Source organism: Staurois parvus, unplaced genomic scaffold, assembly GCF_062004578.1.
Source record: "Staurois parvus isolate SC_StPar_1 unplaced genomic scaffold, SC_StPar_1.0 ptg000264l, whole genome shotgun sequence".
NCBI lineage: Eukaryota > Metazoa > Chordata > Amphibia > Anura > Ranidae > Staurois > Staurois parvus.
In genome coordinates this window covers 8,789,688-8,811,340 of record NW_028318060.1, presented here as the reverse complement: position 1 = coordinate 8,811,340, position 21,653 = coordinate 8,789,688, and the positions used below count along the sequence as shown (strand labels likewise).

Below are 21,653 nucleotides of genomic sequence, written 5' to 3'. Positions count from 1 at the left end.
TATGTTCAGGTAGCATAACAGTGGTATGAACTGTATTATCTCAGATAAAATGTACTCTAGAAATATCATGGAATATATATTTATCCCTGTATTAAGTGCCCAGGGGATATCAAATGTTCAGTGAAGTGTTGATATGACAGGAAGAAAGATCAAAAGCCGTAACATGTCAGTGAGTGGTAAAGGTTAATTGATCCCACAAGACTCTGTTTAGCCTACTGTAAGAAGAGCCAGCAGTCTGCAGAAAAATACTGAACACCTGTGCAGCAAGTCTCTGTATAAGCTGTGTGCATCCTGGAGACAGTGTATGTTATATCTCCTGAGAATGCAGAACTCCCCTCTATATATCACTCAAGACTGAAAGTCAGAGTACTCTTACATGAAGTATCACTCTGCAGCTGAAAGGAAATGACATGCCAACATAATCCCTTTCTTCGTGTTTTAAATACCTCTTTAGCTATTCAATCTACTTGACAATCCCAAAAGCACAGTGCAAATATTTGGTGTTTATATGCACCTAAAACATGTTTTCAGTCAAATATTTGGTTGATACATCAATAGATTGCAAGATTGGTTAAGGAGTGATTGTAGGAATTTCTAAATAGGTAAATTTAGTTAAAAAGAATGTAAAGATTTCTGGGATTTTGCAAACTTTCTGTATGTAGACTGGGATGCAGAGCAGTTTTAGACTGACAGTTTAATTGTTATCATTAGGAACAGGAAAATGTCCTTTGTCAAATAAAACTTCTGAAAAGTCATGTCTAAAAGGCACATGGCAATTTACATTCCATATGTGTTCACAAGACCTTTTATAGGTGTAAGGGCCTTACTGACTTGTCTAAGGGGTTTGGAAAATTTGGGTTCTCCCTGTTTCAGTAAGCCAGGGTTCTTAACTAGAGATTTAGGCTAAAAGTGTAACTCTTTCACACCATATTTATGATCAGTCAGTGGCGTCCCGAGGCAGGTGCAGGGGATGCGGCTTGCACCGGGTGACACCAACCGCACAGGGTGACACCGGACCCGCTCCACAAAAAGGTAAGTTTTAAAGCAATCTAACGATCCCCGCAGGATAGATCCGATCCATCCTGCAGGGATCGTTGCCTTTCTTTACATCTTACCTTTTCTTGGAGCGGGTCTGGTGTCACCCTGTATAGGTTGCATGCTGACGATCCCCGCAGGATGATTTGGATCTGCGGATTGGGAAGCATAATGGATCGGACTCCGATATGGATATTGTCCCCCCTCCCATCCATACCAAGGCCTTTGGGTCTGGTATGCATTTTGAGGGTAACCCCCGTGACAAAATTTTAAAAAATGGCCATCCATACCAGCCCAGCACGTCAGGAAAGGGGGGGGATGAGGGAGTGCCCCCCCTTCCTGAACCATACCAGGCCACATGCCCTCAACATGTTGATGGGGACAAGGGTCTCTTCCCCACAACCATGGCTGGTGATTGTGGGGGTCTGCGAGAAGGGAGCTTATAGGAATTTGGAAGTCCCTTTTAACAAGGGAGCCCCCAGATCCTGGTGCATGGTACCACTACCCATTCACAAAAAAAATGTAGTGTAAAAAAAGACAGGAGACGGTCTTTGACAAGTCCTTTATTAAAAATAAAAATTTAAAAAATGTCCCCCGTAGTAGATCCAATGTCAATCACAATGCCTGCCACCACAGCCGAACTGAAAAAAGAAAATAAAATCCGCCCTGCCCTTGACGCTGGTCTCACCGTCTGATAGCTGCGCTGTGATGACAGTTCTTAAGTAGAGTGATGACATCACAAGGGGGTGGTCAGGTGCAGTGCTTTGGCCAATCACAATGCACTGTCAGGGCGCAGTGCATTGTGAGGCATGGTGGGTGAATAGCCCGTCGAACGCCTGTACCATTCATGTGTTCAATGAACACACAAACGGTCCATGTTCGAGTCAAACTTACATTTGACGCAAACATGCAGCCCATCACTAGTCTGGAACATACAGGTAAGTGCATATTTGTCTGCTATATAGTAGTTTTTTGATATGCAGTTGTTCAGCCTATACCATTTCCCACCTAGATATATTTAACACACTATTTTGATAGCAATATATGAATATTCCAAATTTAGGGAACATAGGTGTGCACAGCCTATTGCATTAGGGTGTGCACCCCAAAGCTTAAACGCACATGCGTGTGTGGCTACATATATATGGCCACAGCACATTGATCTCCCTGCCGGCACAGTGAAAGAGAAGTGCATAAGCACTTTTCTTATGGCAGAGCTGGTAAGAGGGAGATCTTTCTTATCTCCCCGTTGGCACAAGGAGAGACAATGCTAATGTGCCCAGGCACATCCGGCACAACCTGTGCACATGCCTATGTTAGGAAATATCTAATGGTACCTGCTATATTATTTACTTACACATTGGGGCCTGTTTTTAATTGACAATGTTGTCATTTGTTTGATAAAGAGTGAAGGTTATTTATTTATTTATTTATTGTTTGCTGTATAAATATTACAGTGGCAGAAGCCATAGCTGTGCAACTTCAATATTTTGAATCCTTTTCAATAAAGTAATTATTTCTAGTCAAATTATTTGGACCTACTTTTTGGAGGAACTTTATTCCTGGTTTACTTTTTATACAGTATATGTTCAGCTGGTAGTTGTTTGCTATGTAGTAGTTGTCTGCTATGTAGTTGTTCATCTGGTGATGCATGTGTATCCACCTGTCTAGTCACTCTGTAGACATATAAGAACCCTGTAATAAAAACTTTCCAAGATTTTCCTGTAAGAGCTGAGACTGTAGAGTTTCTTTATGGCTTATGTTGAATGTCTTCACATGCTCAGGAATAATCAACCAATGATTTCCTATGCACAATATTTCCCTCACAGGAAGGAATTCAAACTCAAATTCAAAGATTAAACAATTTGTGATCCACTGTCAGACACTAATTCCTTTGGGTTACCTTCAATGCTATAAACTGTGGAGATAAATTTAATTACAGTAGTATATGTTATATTTGAGACAAATGCAATTTCTGGCCATTTACTGTAATAATCCATTATTGTTATAGCAAATTGGCAGTCCACAGGTGCCTCTGTGAACGGACCTACAATATCAATAGCAAGTTTCGCCCAAGCAGAATCAGGATATGGCACTAGCTGGAGTGGTGGAGTGTGTGTGACAACAGATTTGTCATAAACCTGACATGTAACACGGGACTAAATGGCAATTACTAGTCCTGTCCACCAGTATAGTTCAATTAGTCTTTGTTTTGTTTTGCAACTCCTTGGTGACTCTCATATGCAAGTTAAACAAAGTGTTCATTCTAGGTCTCTAGCAATATGGCTTACTACAGTGTTAGGAAGGATTTTCTTAATTGATGGCTATATTTTCCATGGATCTCACTGCTTGCTATATCTTTCCTCAAAGTGCCCCATTTCCTTGCATTTATGGCATCATGCATTTTTTGCATGGCACGCAGCATAGTTTGCAATGTACTCCATTGAACAACACAGGGGCAGCACGATAGTGTGCCACCTCAACAGCTGTCAAATATCTCTGAAATACTATCCAAACAAGCTTTTCAGGGAAGCAGCAGGCCTTGACGTTAGTGTAAACAAGTCCTAACTGAAGACAATCCAATAGATACATCATATCTACAACTGGGCCATGAGCTAACAAAAACAAAAAGGACTAATAAAGTGACACCAAAATACAGTAACCTAGATAACAAAATCTGTTTAAGTAGTGAAGTAGTGAAGTCATATACCATATATAGGAAGATGTAATATATTATATGAGCACTGGGTGACACCTTAACAAGTCAATTTGCGTAACATTATGTTACTTGTTGGTTTTGGTGTAGCTCATAGCCGTGCATTCTGTGCTGCATTAAAAAATCCTACTTATATAAAATGCTTTAGGACACATCACAATTGCACCACAACAAAATAAAACATGCAAAAAGGCAGATGGGCTATAGCAGAATTGCTTGACACATTTTAGTTCTGCTGTTTAATATACAGTTTGATGCAGTAAATATGTCTCATGTGAACAGTCTGTCTCCAGATGTCTACAGAGAACCATTTACCTATACCATGGCCCTGCCATTTGGGAGAGATGATCACTGGGTGTCAGTGCAAATCTCAACTAGCCTCAAGGGCCAATACTTTCCTCTGTCAGCAGTAGTTCAGAGTTGACGATAAGCTATATACAACCAATAGTTGGGATGCTGTGTAAAATCTACTTAAAAACAGAATGCAATGATCTGCAAATCTCATGAATCCATATTTTTTCACAATAGAAAATAGAAAACATTAGACAATATTGAAATTGATGGCAGCAACATGTCTCAAAAAAGTTAGGATAGGGCACCGAAAAGCTAGCAAAGTACACTGTATTCGTTTTTGGCAAAATGTAGAAAAATGAACCCAACTATATAACTAGCTATTCTTTCAATTTATTACCATTCAATCACTTGTCTTCCAAATGTAATAACCATGCTAAATATGTTAACTGATCTCATGGAATGCAGAACAAACTGGGAGTATACATCTCTAAATCCAGCATTTACTTTCAGCCATTTTAAGTGGATATTTCTAGGATTACGTCTGTTTTACATGATCCCACAATAAATACTGTAGGCTAAATAGCAAGTTTTCCATGCAAGAATTGTTTTCTACGGATCTCTGCATAAAAGTATGATATATTCACATCAGTCAAAGAGAAATGAATATCTACATATCTAAAATATAATAATATATTAACTTATATATACAGTATATATAAAATATAAAAAGAACTCAAAGGATGAACAAATCTATAGTTAGTGTGAATATTCATACATAACTGCGGAAATACCTGATCTGGGGGGAAATGTTACTTTTTTTATTGTGTACAGTCAATGTTTTCCAATTAGTCATGCGTTACCATAATTAATATTTTTCTACTTTGCTTTATGTAGATACTTAGATTTATTATGCTTTGCTCTATTTATGTGAATTTATATATCAAGCGTTTCTATTATGAGTTACTGATAATTGTCTTCCATAGTGGTAATATATTTGATGGGATCACCATGGAACTACTTACGACGTTAGTAATTTTACACATACCAACATTGAAACAGCAAAAGATTTAGCTGGATGCAAATGATATGATCACTGCATGGCTAGAATGCCGCAAACCCATCTATATGGACATATTAAATGAGGCTTATTTCATGAGATGGGGTATACCACTTATCTGGTAACATAGGTAACTCTGGTGCCACTCTATTACTATAATGATATGGAAAGTCAGAGAGACATTGTAAGCACAATAGCACTTTTTTTTATACCAAGGACATATAGATAAAGAACTAAAGGTGATTTGTTCAACATAATAAAAAAAGTTTGTCCCTAACATTTATTCTGGGAGGCACACTCACAACCATAGGTGAATTTTCAAGGCCCACCAATTAATAAAATTATGTCACATACAAACTTCCTATTGTGGATTTAGAATACTAAAAATTCACTAAAGAAAACATGAATAACAAGCTATGCCACGGAAAAGATCCATCTAAGGATCAACACATGGCCATGCTTAGTCTAGGTCAGGGGTGTCCAAACTATGGCTCTCCAGCTGTTGAAGTAATACAAGTCCCATCAGGCCTCTGCCTCTGGGTGTCTTGCCTGTGGATGTCAGAGTCTTGCAAGGCCTCATGGGACCTGCAGTTCCTCAACACTTGGGGGGCCATAGTTTGGACACCCCTGGTCTAGGTGAATCTAAAACATACATACATTTTATAGCTTTGTACAGCAGAACATATTTGTATTTGCATGTTTACCTTGGTTGTAAACCACCATTGCGTGTTCATGTATTTGCATGTTTATCATGGTTGTGGATCACCATTTTGTGTCAATGTATGACATATACAGTATCGTAGAATCAGGACACCCTAAATCTGTACTAGAAATCAATTTAGGTCACATCAGTAGTAACTAACTTCAGGTTTAGTATCTGCTATGGCTTAAAGTTAGCCACATATGGATTCAATTTTGAACAAAAATTCTTAAGAAAACATACAAAAATTCTTAGAACATTTGAATGTTGTTCGAAAGAATTTTTCTTGCTTTTTGCATTTGATTTTGGAATAAATAGACTTTACTGAACAAAAACCACATGACTGTTAGAAATCCATTAGTTCGAGGAGAATTTCCCATCTTGCTCCTTTGCATTTTCTCATCACTTCGGTCGATCATTACATTGACCCACTAATGATTAGAAAAATCAGTAAACTTTCTTACTTTTCATAAGAAATTTAATACAAAATGTTTTCTATGCTAGTGTAATTGTCTCAAACATTTTCAAAATGTATTACATCAGCAGACAGCAGACTACCTGATTAATTGGGTTTATAGTAATATTTTATATATCACCAAGTGCCTTTTTTAACTTAAGATATGTCAAATTATTCACTTATGGTGCATACTGTAGTATTATCACTTACCAGGACAAAGAGGCAATATGAAGCTTGTTCTTGATGTTCAGGGATGGTGGAAAACACTGATAAAATTAAGCAGCTGAAGACAAGAAGAAAACTGAAAAAGAAAAAAACAAAAAACAATCATTTAAATTTATATTTTACATATATATATATATATATATATATATATATATATATATATATATATATGAAATGCAGGCAAGTACAGGAATGCAAATGTATAAACTTGGTCTAACTGTATGTTTCTGTTGACTGAATTCAGTGACCATGGATGAGCAGAAGATAGAATATTCCCAAATTCACAGATAGATTAGATAATGAGCACAATGTACCAATTCAACAGAAAAATTTGTTTTTGGAAACTAAATCTGATCTGTATATATTAACAGTAGATTGTTCCAATGACCACAGAAACCTCTATTTAACAAAAACACTGCAGGGTTTTTTTTAGAAATCAATCATCAATTGTTATAAACTGTTCTGACTTTACAAAAACAGACACAAGGTAAAACTTGTTTACCTGATATGGATGCAGCACACCTTTACTCTCTGCACTACCTTGTTTAAAAAACCAATAGGTCTCAAGGTTATTTCTATAATACACAAGCAATGCCAACGGATGTTCTTGTTCTTGCTGCTATTGTATTGATTGGTTAAGGATGTGTAGATGGACGGTAGATGGTTGTGGGGAGGTGGTGACAGATAACATTTACTTTAGGTATAGAGATAAGCAAATCAATCTGTGAAAATCTGTAAATGAGCAAATTGAATCAATTTCTTTCTGATATTCCAGTTATGTGTGCTCATATTCATTTGTTTTGTTAAGATTCCCAAATTAAAATTATTGTGGCACCTGGGATTTATATATTAGGAGAGTCTCTGCAGAATGTACAATATGGCACTCTTTGTTTAATGAGAACTGGAATATTGTTGTTAAAATTATCCAATGTGCCCAATCTTCTGATTCCCAGTGATATGGATATCCATTCATATACCTTTTCATAAACTTGAAGTGGAACCTTAGTCAGAAAACTGAAGTCCTGCTAGATCACTTCATGCTGGCGCTTTTTGCCGTTATAGCTATGTAAAACAATTAAAAATAAGTGTATATATACTGTTTAAAATCCAGTAATACACTATCTCACTTTGCTCTGCACGTGCTCAGTTGTTCTCTATTTTTGGCAAAATGGCAGCCTCCGGCAAGAAGTAACAAGAATAATGCTGGAAGCAATTTACATGACACACTTATTTTGGTGGCGTACTTATTAATGTGGAATGTAGGTTTCTTGCTAATAAAACTTATTGTTTATCAAGTTGTTATGGGTAAAGTACTGCTTTAAGGAAGCCACAAAAACTGTCCATGGCAACAGGACACTTTGTTTCCTAATCTACAGCCAAAACACTTCTCTGGCCACTGAATAAACATTTGTTATCACTACTGCAATTTTAGGTTTGAATGATACTGCATTTTAAAAGAAGTGAAGTGAAACAGAGCTGACATGTATAGCTAAAGGCTAATATGTACACCCGAAGCTGAACTTTATGCAAACAGTTATTTACATAGGTGAACTACATACACTATATTGCCACATACCCCAAAATGTTTCTTTTTAATCTACACTATATTGCCAAAAGTATTGGGACACCCCTCCAAATCATTGGATTCAGATGTTCTAATCACTTCCATGGCCACAGGAGTAAAAATAAAGCCAAGAAGAATGTCTCCTGCCTCAAGAGTGGTAAGATGATAAAGGAACTCCAGGTCCTTAGTGCATCCAACGCCAGCACAAGCCTTGCTGCCCTCTGAGGGTTGGGGGAAACCCAAAAGTCTCACTGCAAAACAAGGGAAGAAAAGGCGCACCAGCCTAGTACATTACCTGAGAAGTAACTTTATTAAATGCAAAAGAGATGTACTCACAAACAACTATAGTATTAAAGGCATATCAATATCCAAAGTGACTGAGTCACCAGGTCAGCTCCCAAATGCGAGAAGACCCTTAAATGGCTGATGCATTTCGAGGAGCGCTCCCCATGTTCCTTGGGCTCTGAGGAAGAGCGGATTGCCCCTTGTAACGCATCATAGATTTGAGGGTCTTCTCATGGTTGAGAGCTGAAAGTTGTTTGTAAGTACATATCTCTTTTGGATTTAATAAAGTTACTTCTCAGGTAATGCACTAGACTGGTGCGCCCTTTCTTCCCTTGTTTTGCAGTGTATAAAATAAAGCACCTAGGCATGCAGACTGCTTCTACAAACATTTGTGAAAGAATGGGTCGCTCTCAGGAGCTTAGTGAATTCAAGCGTGGTACCGTGATAGGTTACCACCTGTGCAATAAATCCATCTGCAAAATCTCCTTGCTACTAAATATTCCACGGTCAACTGTCAGTAGTATTATAACAAAGTGGAAGCAACTGGGAACAACAGCAACACAAAGCAGTAGGCCACATAAAATGACAGAACGGGGTCAGCGCATGCTGAAGTACACATTGTGCAGAGGTTGCCAAATGTCTGCAGAGTCAGTATAGCTAAAGACCTCTAAACTTCATGTGGCCTCCAGATTAGCACAAAAACAGTACATAGAGATCTTCATGGAATGGGTTTCCATGGCCAAGTAGCTGCATCCAAACCTTACATTACCAAGTGCAATGCAAAGCGTCAGATGCAGTGGTGTAAAGAACACTACAACTGGACTGTTGAGCAGTGGAGATATGTTCTCTGGAGTGACCAATCACACTGCTCTGTCTGGCAATTCGATGGACGTGTCTGGGTTTGGTGGTTGCCAGGAGAACAGGATTTGCCTGACTGCATTGTGCCAATTGTAAAGTTTGGTGGAGGGTGGATTATGATGTGGGGTTGATTTTCAGGGGTTGGGCTTGGCCCCTTAGTTCTAGTGAAGAGAACCCTTAAGCTGTCAGCATACCAAGACATTTTGGACATTTTCATGCTCCCAGCTTTGTGGGAACAGTTTAGGGATGGCCCCTTCCTGTTCCAACAGGACTGCGCACCAGTGCACAAAGCAAGGTCCTTAAAGACATGGCTGAGCAAGTTAGAGGTGGAGGAACTTGACTGTCCTGCACAGAGTCCTGACCTCAACCCGATAGAGCACCTTTGAGATGAATTAGAGTGGAGACTGAGAGCCAGGCCTTCTCGTCCGACATCCCAATAATTGTGCAAACATATAAAAGTTAAGAAAAAATGGAAAGTACAAAAACATCCCCAAAGAAACCCCTATTTGCATCCAGTGCCTGACCTGGCAAATGTGCTTCTGGTAGAATGGTCAAACATTCCCATAGACACACTCCTAAACCTTGTGAACAGCCTTTCCAGAAGAGTTGAAGCTGTTATAGCTGCAAAGGGTGGGCCAACTCAATATTGAACCATACGGACCAAGACTGGGATGCCATTAAAGTTCATGTGCGTGTAAAGGCAGGTGTCCCAATACTTTTGGCAATATAGTGTATACAGTATGTGGACTGTTCTAAGATCCACAGAATGTGTTGATAAAAACTCCCAGATGTTCACATTTAATATATGAATGTGTATCCTGTTAAACAGTTTTCGATGAAAAAATGAATGTCATTTACCTAAATTCACCTCTTATAATCTTTATGGGTTGTTGATTTAGTCTGGAAGGCTCATAATTAAATTTAATTTCAAATGGACCATTTTTCTGCATTTCCATGTTGTGTTTTTTTTTCTTTATAACAGAAACAGATGATGCTCACCTCACTTTGATATGCTGGAAAATCAAACAGGAATATGTTTTTCTATCGTGCCCTAAATCGTGCCCTAAATACAATACTGTATTCTGTATAGTGTGTTAGATAAGATTCTTTATGTACTGTACAGCATGTTGAAACGGTAGCTTTATTTAACAAACATTGGATAAAAGTACTTGGCCAATGTCTTGTCATAGAGCAATGCCAACACTTGTCACTGGGACTAGGTGATAAGGAGAATAACTGGGAATGCCATATTGGCAGTGTTACTAAAAAAAAACAACAGACAAATAGATAGAATCTACAACATGCTTTCAAATCATGTTCTATAGGAAGTTACACAAAACCAAATGAATCAGATGAAAAATACATATACTGCAGTATAGATATTCATTCGAAGTCAATACACGGAAAGGAATATCCCTCAAAATGATGACATATTCAGACAACAATTTCATTCAATAATGGTAGAATACACAGTTAGTACTTTAGCAGTATATACAGTGCTGTGAAAAAGTATTTACCCCCTTCCTGATTTTTTTTGCATATTTGTCACAGGTAAATGATTCAGATCTTCAGACAAATTTTAATATTACACAATGATAATTCACCACTGTTCCAAGTTTTTTCTTTTAGTGGATAATGGCACTCGCCGTGGTTTGCTGAAGTCTCAAAGCCTTATAAATTGGTTTGTAACCCTTTCCAGACTGATACATGTCAATTACTTTGTTTCTCATCTGTTCTTGATTGTCTTAAGATTGTGGCATGACGTGTTGCTTTTGTAGATCTTTTAGCATGCTTCATTTTGTCAGACAGCCTCTATTAAAGTGATTTCTTGAATCAACAGGTCTGGCAGTAATCAGGCCTGGATGTGGCAAGTAAAATTAAAGTCATCTTTCCAAAAAATGTGGTTAATCATAGTTCATTCATGATTTAGCAAGGGGGGGATGACCAACAATTTTGAAAAAAATATAAAAATTGCTGCGCTGCCTCTCCCAAAAACTACTTTAAATAATTAATTAAATAAATGAATGAACTCCCTACCACACAAAGGGTTCCCACAAATGTGCATTTATATCCCTCATCCCCAGTGACTAAATCCCAAATAAACCAATAAGGAAATACAAGGTGTTTAAATGACAATAGTGCTAAAAATAGCACATATACCATGCCATGAAACTGTGTATACAATGAAATTGTATAAAACAATATATATATATATATATATATATATATATATATATATATATATATATACACATATATAAGTCCCAATAATTGTGCAAACATATAAAAGTTAAGAAAAAATGGAAAGTACAAAAAAATCCCCAAAGAAACCCCTATTCGCATCCAGTGTGAATATTAAGTGATACAATAGTAAATCTTCTTATCCATAGCAATTCTCTGTGCATAGTGCCCCAATTAGTGCTCCCCCTCCAGAGCCCCACTCACCACAGATAACTGACCACCTGGAATGGTAGGTCAAATATTGCATGAGATGGTGCAGCGCTCTCCTGCAGGAAAGCTGGCCGTCTGTGTGGTCTTGTTGACACCTCTATAAGCTGATGACAGACTCCTCCAGAACCTCCACAGTACTCCTCCACCACCGTAAAAACAGCAAAGGGAAACTTCCATAGCGTAACACCATATTTATTAGGTAAAAAAACATTTAAAATTGCACTTACATAAAAACCATGTGTATGGCACTCTAAATGCCAGCAAAAAGCAATTCCTTCTCACAAGAAAAGTGTAGCGCTATCAAGCCCCGCTCCACGTTTCTTCATATGACGTCATCAGGAGTGTGGGGTTGGTTTATTTGGGATTTAGCCACTGGAGGGATATAATTGCCAGCCCATGGGGCATTATAGCACATGCACATTTGTGGGGACCCTTTGTGTAGTAGGGAGTTAATTTATTTATTTAATTAATTATTTAAAGTAGTTTTTGGGAGAGGCAGCGCAGCAATTTTGTCATCATGCTCCTGATGACGTCATACGATGAAACATGTAGAGCGGGACTTGATAGCGCTACACTTGAGGAGGAATTGCTTTTTGCTGGGATTTAAAGTGCCATACACATGTTTTTTGTGTAAGTGCAATTTTAAATGTTTTTTACCTAATAAATATGGTGTTGCACAATGGAAGTTTCCCTTTGATGTTTTTAGGGTGATGGAAGAGTACTGTGGAAGTTCTGGAGGAGTTTTGTCGCAAACGATTGATCTAGAGGTGTTTCCACTATGGAGTCTGTCATCAGGGTATAGAGGTGTCAAGACCACGCAGACGGTCAACTTTCCTGCAGGAGACCGCTGCAACATCTCATGCGATATTTGGCCTACCATTCCAGATGGTCAATTATCTGTGGTGTATGGCTATGCAGAGCCATATAAATCAGTGTGCAGAAGCTGACAGGGGAGAGATCTGTATTGTTTACATACAGGTCTTTTCCCCATCAGTAATACTCGGAGATCGTTGGGTGCTGGCGGGGAATCACCGGCTGGGACCTGGTGATTGACAGCCAAGGCCTGCGCAGAGCTGCAAAATCACGTATACTGTATATACGTGATTTTGTGCATCCATGCCACCCTGTAGCAGTATTTCTGCTATAGAGTGGCACGGAAGCGCTTAACATAAATTTTATTTACAAAGGCAAAGATAAATAAAACAAATAGATGAAAAGTATTTTAAAGAAATCTATGCTGATGATAGTATGTCAGCTGCCAGTGCTGAACCCTCTTTCTGAAAATACTGGTTACCTGGCTGATCTAATGACTTTAAAACAGAACTATACTCACCTCGGTTCCAGCTATGCAACATCCTGGAGCTCCCCACCCACCGCTGACATCTTCTAGCGGCTGGTTTCTGCTTAAAGCACCAGTAAAGGTAAAAAAAAACAAAACAGATCTAATTCCTGCAAGGTAAAGGCATAATGTGCTAGTATGCACCACATACTAGCAGATTATGAAAAACCTACCTAAGAATGAAGCCCCCCAGCAGCATGCTGTCACCATTGCAGAGACTTCCATCTTTACTCGGTTTTCCTTCTGGGTTTGCGGGCTGTGGCTGCTTGAATGGACGAACTGCTTCGGCCCTTGAATAGAGTGGGAGTCACGGTCGCGGCACAGAGCTCTGAAGGAACAGCACCAGCTGCTCTCTAGAATATCTCCTAAACTGTAAACCTTTAGGAGGTATTCATGTTACCTACAGGTAAGTTTTATTACAATCTTCCCTGTAGGTAAAAATCACAATAGAGAGTTTACTACCACTTTAAATTGGCTGGGCCAATATGACATCAGTCCTGCACATGCGCAAGAGAGCAGTCAGCTTTGGCACTGCCAAATCTCCACTGTGAGCTGCGTGTGCGCTCACTGTACACGGGTGGGCAGACAGGTGGGTCATTTTAATGCATACTTGTCTTCTGCATTAGAAATCCTGCCTGTTTTCCTTTTTTTGTTTTGTACATAAAGTTCTACTTTAATACTGACCTAAACAAGTGCGAAAACCTTATTTTACATGCTGCATGCTGGTTCAAGGTCAGTGGCTCAAAAAATAATTATAGTAGTGACAGCCAGGCAATTAGCATTTTTAGAAAAAAGGTCAGCAATGGCACAGTACCGTTCTCCTGATATGTAATTTTAAATGAGATCTCTTGACGGGACCATATTTGCTGTAGGTCAAAATCAGTATATAGTAATAGTGTACACTGCCTAGGTACCTCAAATGTGGGAGGAAGGTTCATAGTCTTTAAAGAACATTATGGATTTTATACATTAAAACGCAGTGTCAGGCATTACTTTCATTACAAAGTCCTTTAAGTTCAGACTATATGTACACATGCTAGAAAGGCCTGATTTGGTGTCAGTACAATGTCAGCAATATTCCTGGAAATCTAGACGTTTACAAGGAGGAATTAGGAAATCATTGATGCAATAAGCACATGCTGAAAACTCATTACACTTAACAAAACTCTGTTCTAAATAAACATACCGTTTTTTATTTATTGAGCCATCAAGTATTATATTTCAGCTTGCCTTTTTTAGCATTCTTGCTGTCCCAGAACTAACACTTGGTTTACTTAATACGACCATCAGCAATGTATACTTGAAATAGTACAGTTTCCAAAATGGTTGACAAGCAATTGTGGAAACATTTACAAGCTAAAACATCACCTAGCAATCCATGTCTCAATGACCTGCTGGTGTAAGATCTCCCTTAAAAAGTCATCTTTCCAACATTTCTCACAAAACAGATAGCGCTATCCAGACGCGATGGAAAATAATTGTTTAACAGTTTTGATAATGCAAGCCATGTGGCTTAAACTTTCCACCATTTATAGTTTTAGCTTGAGCTGTTTATGTAGGAAAATGAGATATGGCAAAGGTTATTACCATTTGTTAGATGTGTTTGACAAGTGCTGTATAGAAGACAAGATTTCTTCCATAGAAGAGGTCTAGTAAATTTATGTTAGAAACTCTCATTTAGAATGACATGCTCTTTAACCTCCTCTTGTGAAATATCATAATGTCTTCTTTTAAGCTACCACAACATGTCTTATACGTATACAAAAAAGTACAAGAAAGTAAAATCGCAGTTTTCAAAAGCTGTACTTTGAAAATTAAAAATACAATGATAAAGGAAATGTATAGTGTATTTTAATTTTCAATAGTTTTTAATGAAGTTTTTCAGCAGAAATTTGTATACACTGTAGTTACAAAGATGTAATTTAGCCACCTGCCTACTGGGCACTTTAACCCCCTTCCTGCCAAGGCCAATTTTCAGCTTTCAGCACTGTCACACTTTGAATGACAATTGCTAGGTCATGTAACACTGTACCCATATGACATTCTTATATTTTTTTTTTAGATAGATAGAGTTTTCTTTTGGTGGTATTTAATCACCATTGGGTTTTACATTTTTTGCTGAACAGACTAAAAAAAACTGAATATTTTGAAGAAAAAAAGTTTTTCTTAGTTTCTGTTATAAAATTTTGTAAATAAGCAATTTTTCTCCTGCACTGATAGGCAGCACTGATGGGTGCTGATGGGCACTGATAGGCAACACTGATAGATAGGTACTGATGAGAAGGAACTGATGGTACTTACAGGCATCATTGATAGGCACTGAAGAGCAGCACAGTTGGGCATTGATAGACAGCACTGGCTGGCACTGACAGGTAGCACTGATTGGTACTGATAGACTGCACTGATGAAGAGGCACTGATAGGTGGCACTGATGGGCATTGACAGACATCACTGATGGGCACTGATATGTGGTACAGATATGTGGCACTGATAGCCGGCACTGATTGGCACTAATAGGTGGTAATGACTGGCACTAATAGGCGTCACTGATGGGCGGCACTGACTGGCACTGGTAGGCAGCACTGAGGGGCACTGATAGGCAACATGGACTGGCACTGATAGGTGGCACTGACGGGTACTGATAGACTGCACTGATGAGGAGGCACTGATAGACGGCATTAATGGGCATTGACAGGCATCCCTAATGGGCACTGAAAGGCAACTTTGATGGTCACTGATAGGTGCAAATGATGGATATAGAAAAAAAATACAGTAGTAGAGAAAAAGCAGATAACAAAATTGCATTGGCTCAAGACTGGTTATATCTAATAACATGATCAAACGTTTTGAAGTTTGATGTCCAAATCAAAATACTGGAAAAACTTTTGATTTAACTGTTCTTTTTAAAGCACTTGATTCATTCCCTAAGGCAGAATGCAAATACATGGGTAAAAAATGTATTAAAGCATAGATAATGAAATGTATATAAAAGATAGGTTAAAGATATCACTGTTTTATGACATGGACAGATATTGAACCAAAAATGGGTGGGAAAAAACCTTGAGTACTTGAGATGATAGTACTAAATGATTATAAATCATATATAAGGTCACAGCTTCAATATTTGAAATAAAAAGCCAAAAAAGGTTAGAATTTATAGAATTGATTTGTATGAATATATCCAACATCATTAACATGATTTGACAAGTTAACTTTAGAATAAGGGTGCAGTAGTTGCACACAGTGACTGGATGCTTTTATCATTACTATACTCGTAAAACAGTTAACGATGAATAAATAAGTTATGGAATGCCCAGTCTTAGAAAATGGCAAAATCTAAGGACAAAAGTAGGAAGCTGATCTACAGTTCTAATTACATATGAATATTATGGCAATATGAGGACCCAGTGATTTGATATATTGGCAATATTAGCAATATTGGCATCATAGGATGCCACACAAGTGCAAATGAGAGATCTACCTTTTGATATTGGGTTTTCAAACAATATATCATATTGTTAGATAGCATAACAGTTTGGGGAAACTTTTATTTGTACATAACATCTGCATTTCACAAATAAAAATTTTAAGCTGAACTTCAGGCAATTAAAAAGACTAACTCATGCAGGTCTTTTTTCATTTAAAAATAAAGGGTTAGTTCACCTTTACAGAAAAAAAGTAAAGGTGACCTAATACTGGGCACCCTGCCCACCTCCCCCGACCTCTACTGTGCTTACCTCTGGGGTTGCCAATCTGTCAGTACCCCTGCAGCCACTCCACAGTGGTCCTGGGATTTGAAATCTCCCTCTTCTGCATCAACCAATATGTGGATAGGGGGTTGGTATTACTTGTGTGTCATACCATTGGAGGGTGTCATCCCCATCAAAAGCTTTGCAAAAGGAAAGCAAATAGTAGGACTTTAAATAACCCTCCAATGGTCAAATATACACATGACACAACTGTTAAAAGGAATTTTACATGTCTTTATTACACTGATCTAAAAAAATATTTTCTTTCATTAAAAACATGTTTAGAACAGTGTGTTAGTTCTACCGCATGTCTTCCACATGAACTGGTGGAAGAAATGTAGCCTAGAAGTCCTTTGAGATCTTTGAATATAGGTCGATGCATTTCATGGGATAATCTGCTTCCTCAGGACTTTAGATCTCAGAAATATAGGTACAGTAATCACTAAAATGATATTAAAGAAGTACAAATTAACCAAACATTCTATATATTATATATTAAGAACACAGTAGCAATTCAATATCCCTCTACAGAGAATATTCTAAGCCTGAAAAAAGGAAGAGAGGAAGGAAAAGGTAAACATTCCTTGTGATAGCAATAAAGCATGACAGGTCCTCGTTATGGAAACATCTGGGGTCTAAAAGACCCCAGATCTCTCATCTACCTTTGAAAGCATGAGATAAAAAAAATTGATATTATGCTTTCCAGAAAAAAAAGGCTATATACATTTGCCCTAACTGGAAGTGATGCAATGCTCATTGCTTCTGGTCTCTTAGATCATAGAGTTGATTAGGGACCCATTCAGCTCTATGATCAGCTGGCAGAACCACCGGCTTTGGTGCCGGGCTACCTGATTGCATGGGAGAGCTCGCAGAGGCACTGACAGGTGGGACGACGGGGAGCTGACCAGTGCCACCGCTTGTAAAAGCGATCCAGCAGCTAATTAGCCACTAGGATCACTTTCACAATGTAGGGCATCACTGGTTGAGAAAAATGATACCAGGGTTATGGCTAACAGTTGCAGCCATAGCCCCGATATAACTGCTTAAATACGGTCACGTCCATGTACGCGACTGTGCGGCAAGTGGTTAACACTTTAAGAATATTTTTAAAAACAACTGGTGTAAGTACATAAATTGTATTCAATATCAGCCTCTTGCAATCTCCTGTACAGCCCAGCTCAGACTGGGAGAGGGAGAAGCATTACAAGTAACCAATCACTAGTACTGTAGTGCTCACAAGGATATGCTGACAGTTGGAGAAAAAAAAGAGATGAGTTCATCAGTTTGCTGCTTATTATTCCAATCACAGGCTGGGGGCAGGGAAAAGACACAGACATGCTACTTAACTGTAAAAAGTCAGGTCTTAAGACTGGCTGTACTGCCTTGGAATGTGTAAATGTAGACAGTATAAAATACACTGCTGCTCACATAATAATAATATATGCAACATAATACTGTATACCAGTGTTTCTCAACCTTTTTTCAGTCAAGGCACCCTTTAAAATTCTGCACAATCTTGCGGCACCCCATTCTAAAATGCAAAAACACTAAACTAATATTTTTACATAACAGAGCAACATCCACACATGTAGAACACCCACCGTGATTCATTCTTCCAAAGCAAATACACCTTTGCACGCTGGTACTGACTAGTATTCCATTGTTCTCCCTCCGTTTCTGTTCCTCACCCAGTTAATGTGACCCCAGTGCTGACGGAGGCGCAGAGGAGGTGCAAACAAGGATGTTGTGTAGGCACCTGATGTCCTCCTTATTGACGTCATTGGTTGTTAGAACTCCAGTGACTAGAAGGTTCCCATATGGAAGAAAAATATATTTGAAATCTATTTTAAAAATATTCTTCCCAAATATATTGACATATATTTGAAATGCAACAGTTTTAGCCATATTCAATATATATATATATATATATATATATATATATACACATATATATATATTCTAAAGAATATTGTTAAAAATATATATTTTTAACAATATTTTTTTTTTAAATATATTCTTCAGATTTGTTTTAACATATAAAAAAAGTCATTTTAACATATATTTTACATGTATTTGTAAATGCCTTCCAAATATGTAGATTTGTATTTTTAAAGACATACAGTATATTTGAAATGTATTTTTAAAAATATTTTTCACATATTTAGTAATAAAAACATATTTCAACATACAATATATATATATATATATATATATATATATATAAATATATTTTGAAATATATTGAATATGGCCAGAATTGTAGCTTTTCAAATATATGTCAATATATTTGGGAAGAATATTTTTAAAATATATTTCAAATATATTTTTCTTCCATGTGGGTTGGGGCACAATGAAAACCTGTGGCTTTGTGTAATTAAAATGCAGGTTAATCCACACGCTGGCTTGTATACAATTTTGGAGTAATTTTTAGGCATTTTGCCAAGACATCCCTAAAGAAACCTAACACCAAAAAGGTTGCTGTATACTGTATTTATATAAAATCATTCCTTCTAGACTCACGTAGCTAATGTATAAGTAACTGCAGTGTTTCTCATATATACAAGTGCATCTTCTATGCCCAAAGGATCCATAAAGTCAGAGCCACAAACACTGGTAATACTTTATTTACCAGCTGTAGACGTGTACTACATTTTGTTTAGATCAGCAGCAATTCCCTTTCCATATGTTATATCTTTTTTTATATCACCTGTTGTTTGTACCCCTGTAGTCTTTAAAGGTAAAACTATCACCTAATACCTGTTAAAAAAAACCCAAAACAAAACAAAAAACCCTCACCTAGTTTTCATAAGTACCTTCAAGGATATAGGGGCTATCAAAAGTATGACACTGTCTTATTTTAAATTTCAAACCAGGGCTCTGCAGTTTTCGGTTCCCTCTCTGGAAATATACTGTATATTTAAAATGAAATATATATGAGTCAAGAGAGCTGCAGTAGTCTCATTTAAATAGCACAGATCCATGACCTACAGGCTGCACTTGACCTGATTATCCTTAACTCTGTCATATGGAAAGGAATAGAACAGGATACAAAACTTTGTCTCTTGATCTTTCAATCTTAAAAAAAAAGCTGGCTTAACATTGTAGATCATTTTAATATTGTAACAGACAACAAGATATGGTATATTACTAAAAAAGCTACCGGTAGTATCAAATTTATTTTCCTTACTGAAACATTTAACAGTTCAATAAAATCCTGGATCTAAAAAAAAATATCCGATGTTTAGATCAATAAATACAACATATTAACAATCTTTTATGAGTTTCTGAAGCAGCAAGAAATGCAAATGTGTTAATAAGCTTATCACCTGAACCACTGCTTTAAAGCAATCAGACTCCTTCCCTACAGTGATACATACTCAAGGGGGATTATTTTCTAAAGGCAAATAGGCTATTCACTTTGCAAGGGAATTTTTCATTAGGTTAGTGATGCTCTGTTGACTTCTACTATACAATCACATGCAAGCAAAAACACTTTTTCTTTTAATTTTCCTTGTGCAAAGTGAATTTTAACTACTAAAGGCAAATAGACTATTCACTTTGCAAGGGAATTTTTCCTTAGTCAAGTGATGCTCTGTTGACTTCTATTATTCAATTAAGTACAAGCAAAAATACTTTTTTTAAAATTTTCTTAGTGCAAAGTGAATTTTAACTAGATTGACTAATCAAAGGGAAAATGCAATTACAAAGTGAACAGCCTATTTGCCTTTAACAAATACAACCTATGACCTCTCTCTTTCTCTTACAGTGTGTATGGGAGCTTGAGGATCCAACTGACTGATAAAAAGGATGTTTTTATAAAAAAATCTGCAGAGCAATTCGTTCTGTGAAACTGCATGTAGATTAATTCTGTTCAAATAGGTGTCAAATTGAATGTCACCAGGCTATTTCTCTAGGTTGAACTTTATTAATTCTTACAGAGTAAGTCAGGAAAATACCACATTATGGCTGATGGATAGAGATGATCATAGGCAATAGGATATTTCCCCAAACTACTCTTTTATAAATGAATAGTGTATCTAGAATGTCTCTAAAACAACTGCACTTTCACAGATAAAGCATACCTATCCAAACTCTCAAGCCCCTCAGACCTAAAAAAATAAAACCCAGTCCCATCCAAGATAACTACTTCATGCCACAGTCTTCTGCAATAGTTGGTCCTGCAGTCAAATTTTTTTTTGCTGGTGACAGTGGACACATTTATGCTTGTATGGAGTCAAGTCTTAATCCTCTTCTAATGCATAAAGGCCAGGCAACTAGAATTTCCAGAACAAAGGTAACAATAGCAGCTCCCCTATTTTTCCTGATTTAATTTCAGATAATACCTTTATAATTTATTTTATACAGCTATTAATTCCCTCTGGTTCTCAAACAATAAATCTTGGGGTATTAGGTTCACATTGTATTCTCATACCCTACAAGTGTAATTTTACGATTTTTGAGCAACTGAATATGTTAGTATACAAATTATGTTGGTCTATCTTGCAATCTTGAATAAAACATTAAATGACACAATAAATTTAATAAACTCAATAAACTTAATAAAGGTGCATTTGTAGATTGACTGGTAAGGATTTAACTTTCGTTGTTGCAGATGCGGATAAGCAAAGGTATGTAAATACAGCAAAGCAGTAAGGTTCATTAATGTCTTCTATGTAGAGTGGGCATTGGAGGTGGGCAAAAAGGACAATTGCCCAGGGCCCCCAAATTCTAAAGGCCCCTGGAGCTGCCACCAACCTGCCTACAGTCTTCCATTGTAACAAAAGAAATGCACCATCTGCAGCCTTAAGCCGGCCATACATGGGTCGAATTCCGAAAGAATTTTTGTTCGAATTTGACACCATTAGTGGGCCGGAGAAACGGACGATTTGTGAGTGATCATCGAATTTGAGTGATCGGCATTTT

General features: G+C 37.4%; 1 protein-coding gene across 4 annotated transcripts in view; it reads right to left on the bottom strand.

The window, feature by feature from the left end:
- The window catches only part of KCNQ5 (potassium voltage-gated channel subfamily Q member 5), a 689,873-nt gene that overhangs the window by 197,147 nt on the left and 471,073 nt on the right, over positions 1–21,653 (bottom strand). For all 4 annotated transcript variants that reach the window (XM_089681376.1, XM_089681374.1, XM_089681378.1 and 1 more), the window contains exon 2: positions 6,470–6,560. In XM_089681376.1, the coding sequence (XP_089537502.1) occupies positions 6,470–6,560 (91 nt within the window). The remainder of the gene's footprint in view (positions 1–6,469; positions 6,561–21,653) is intronic.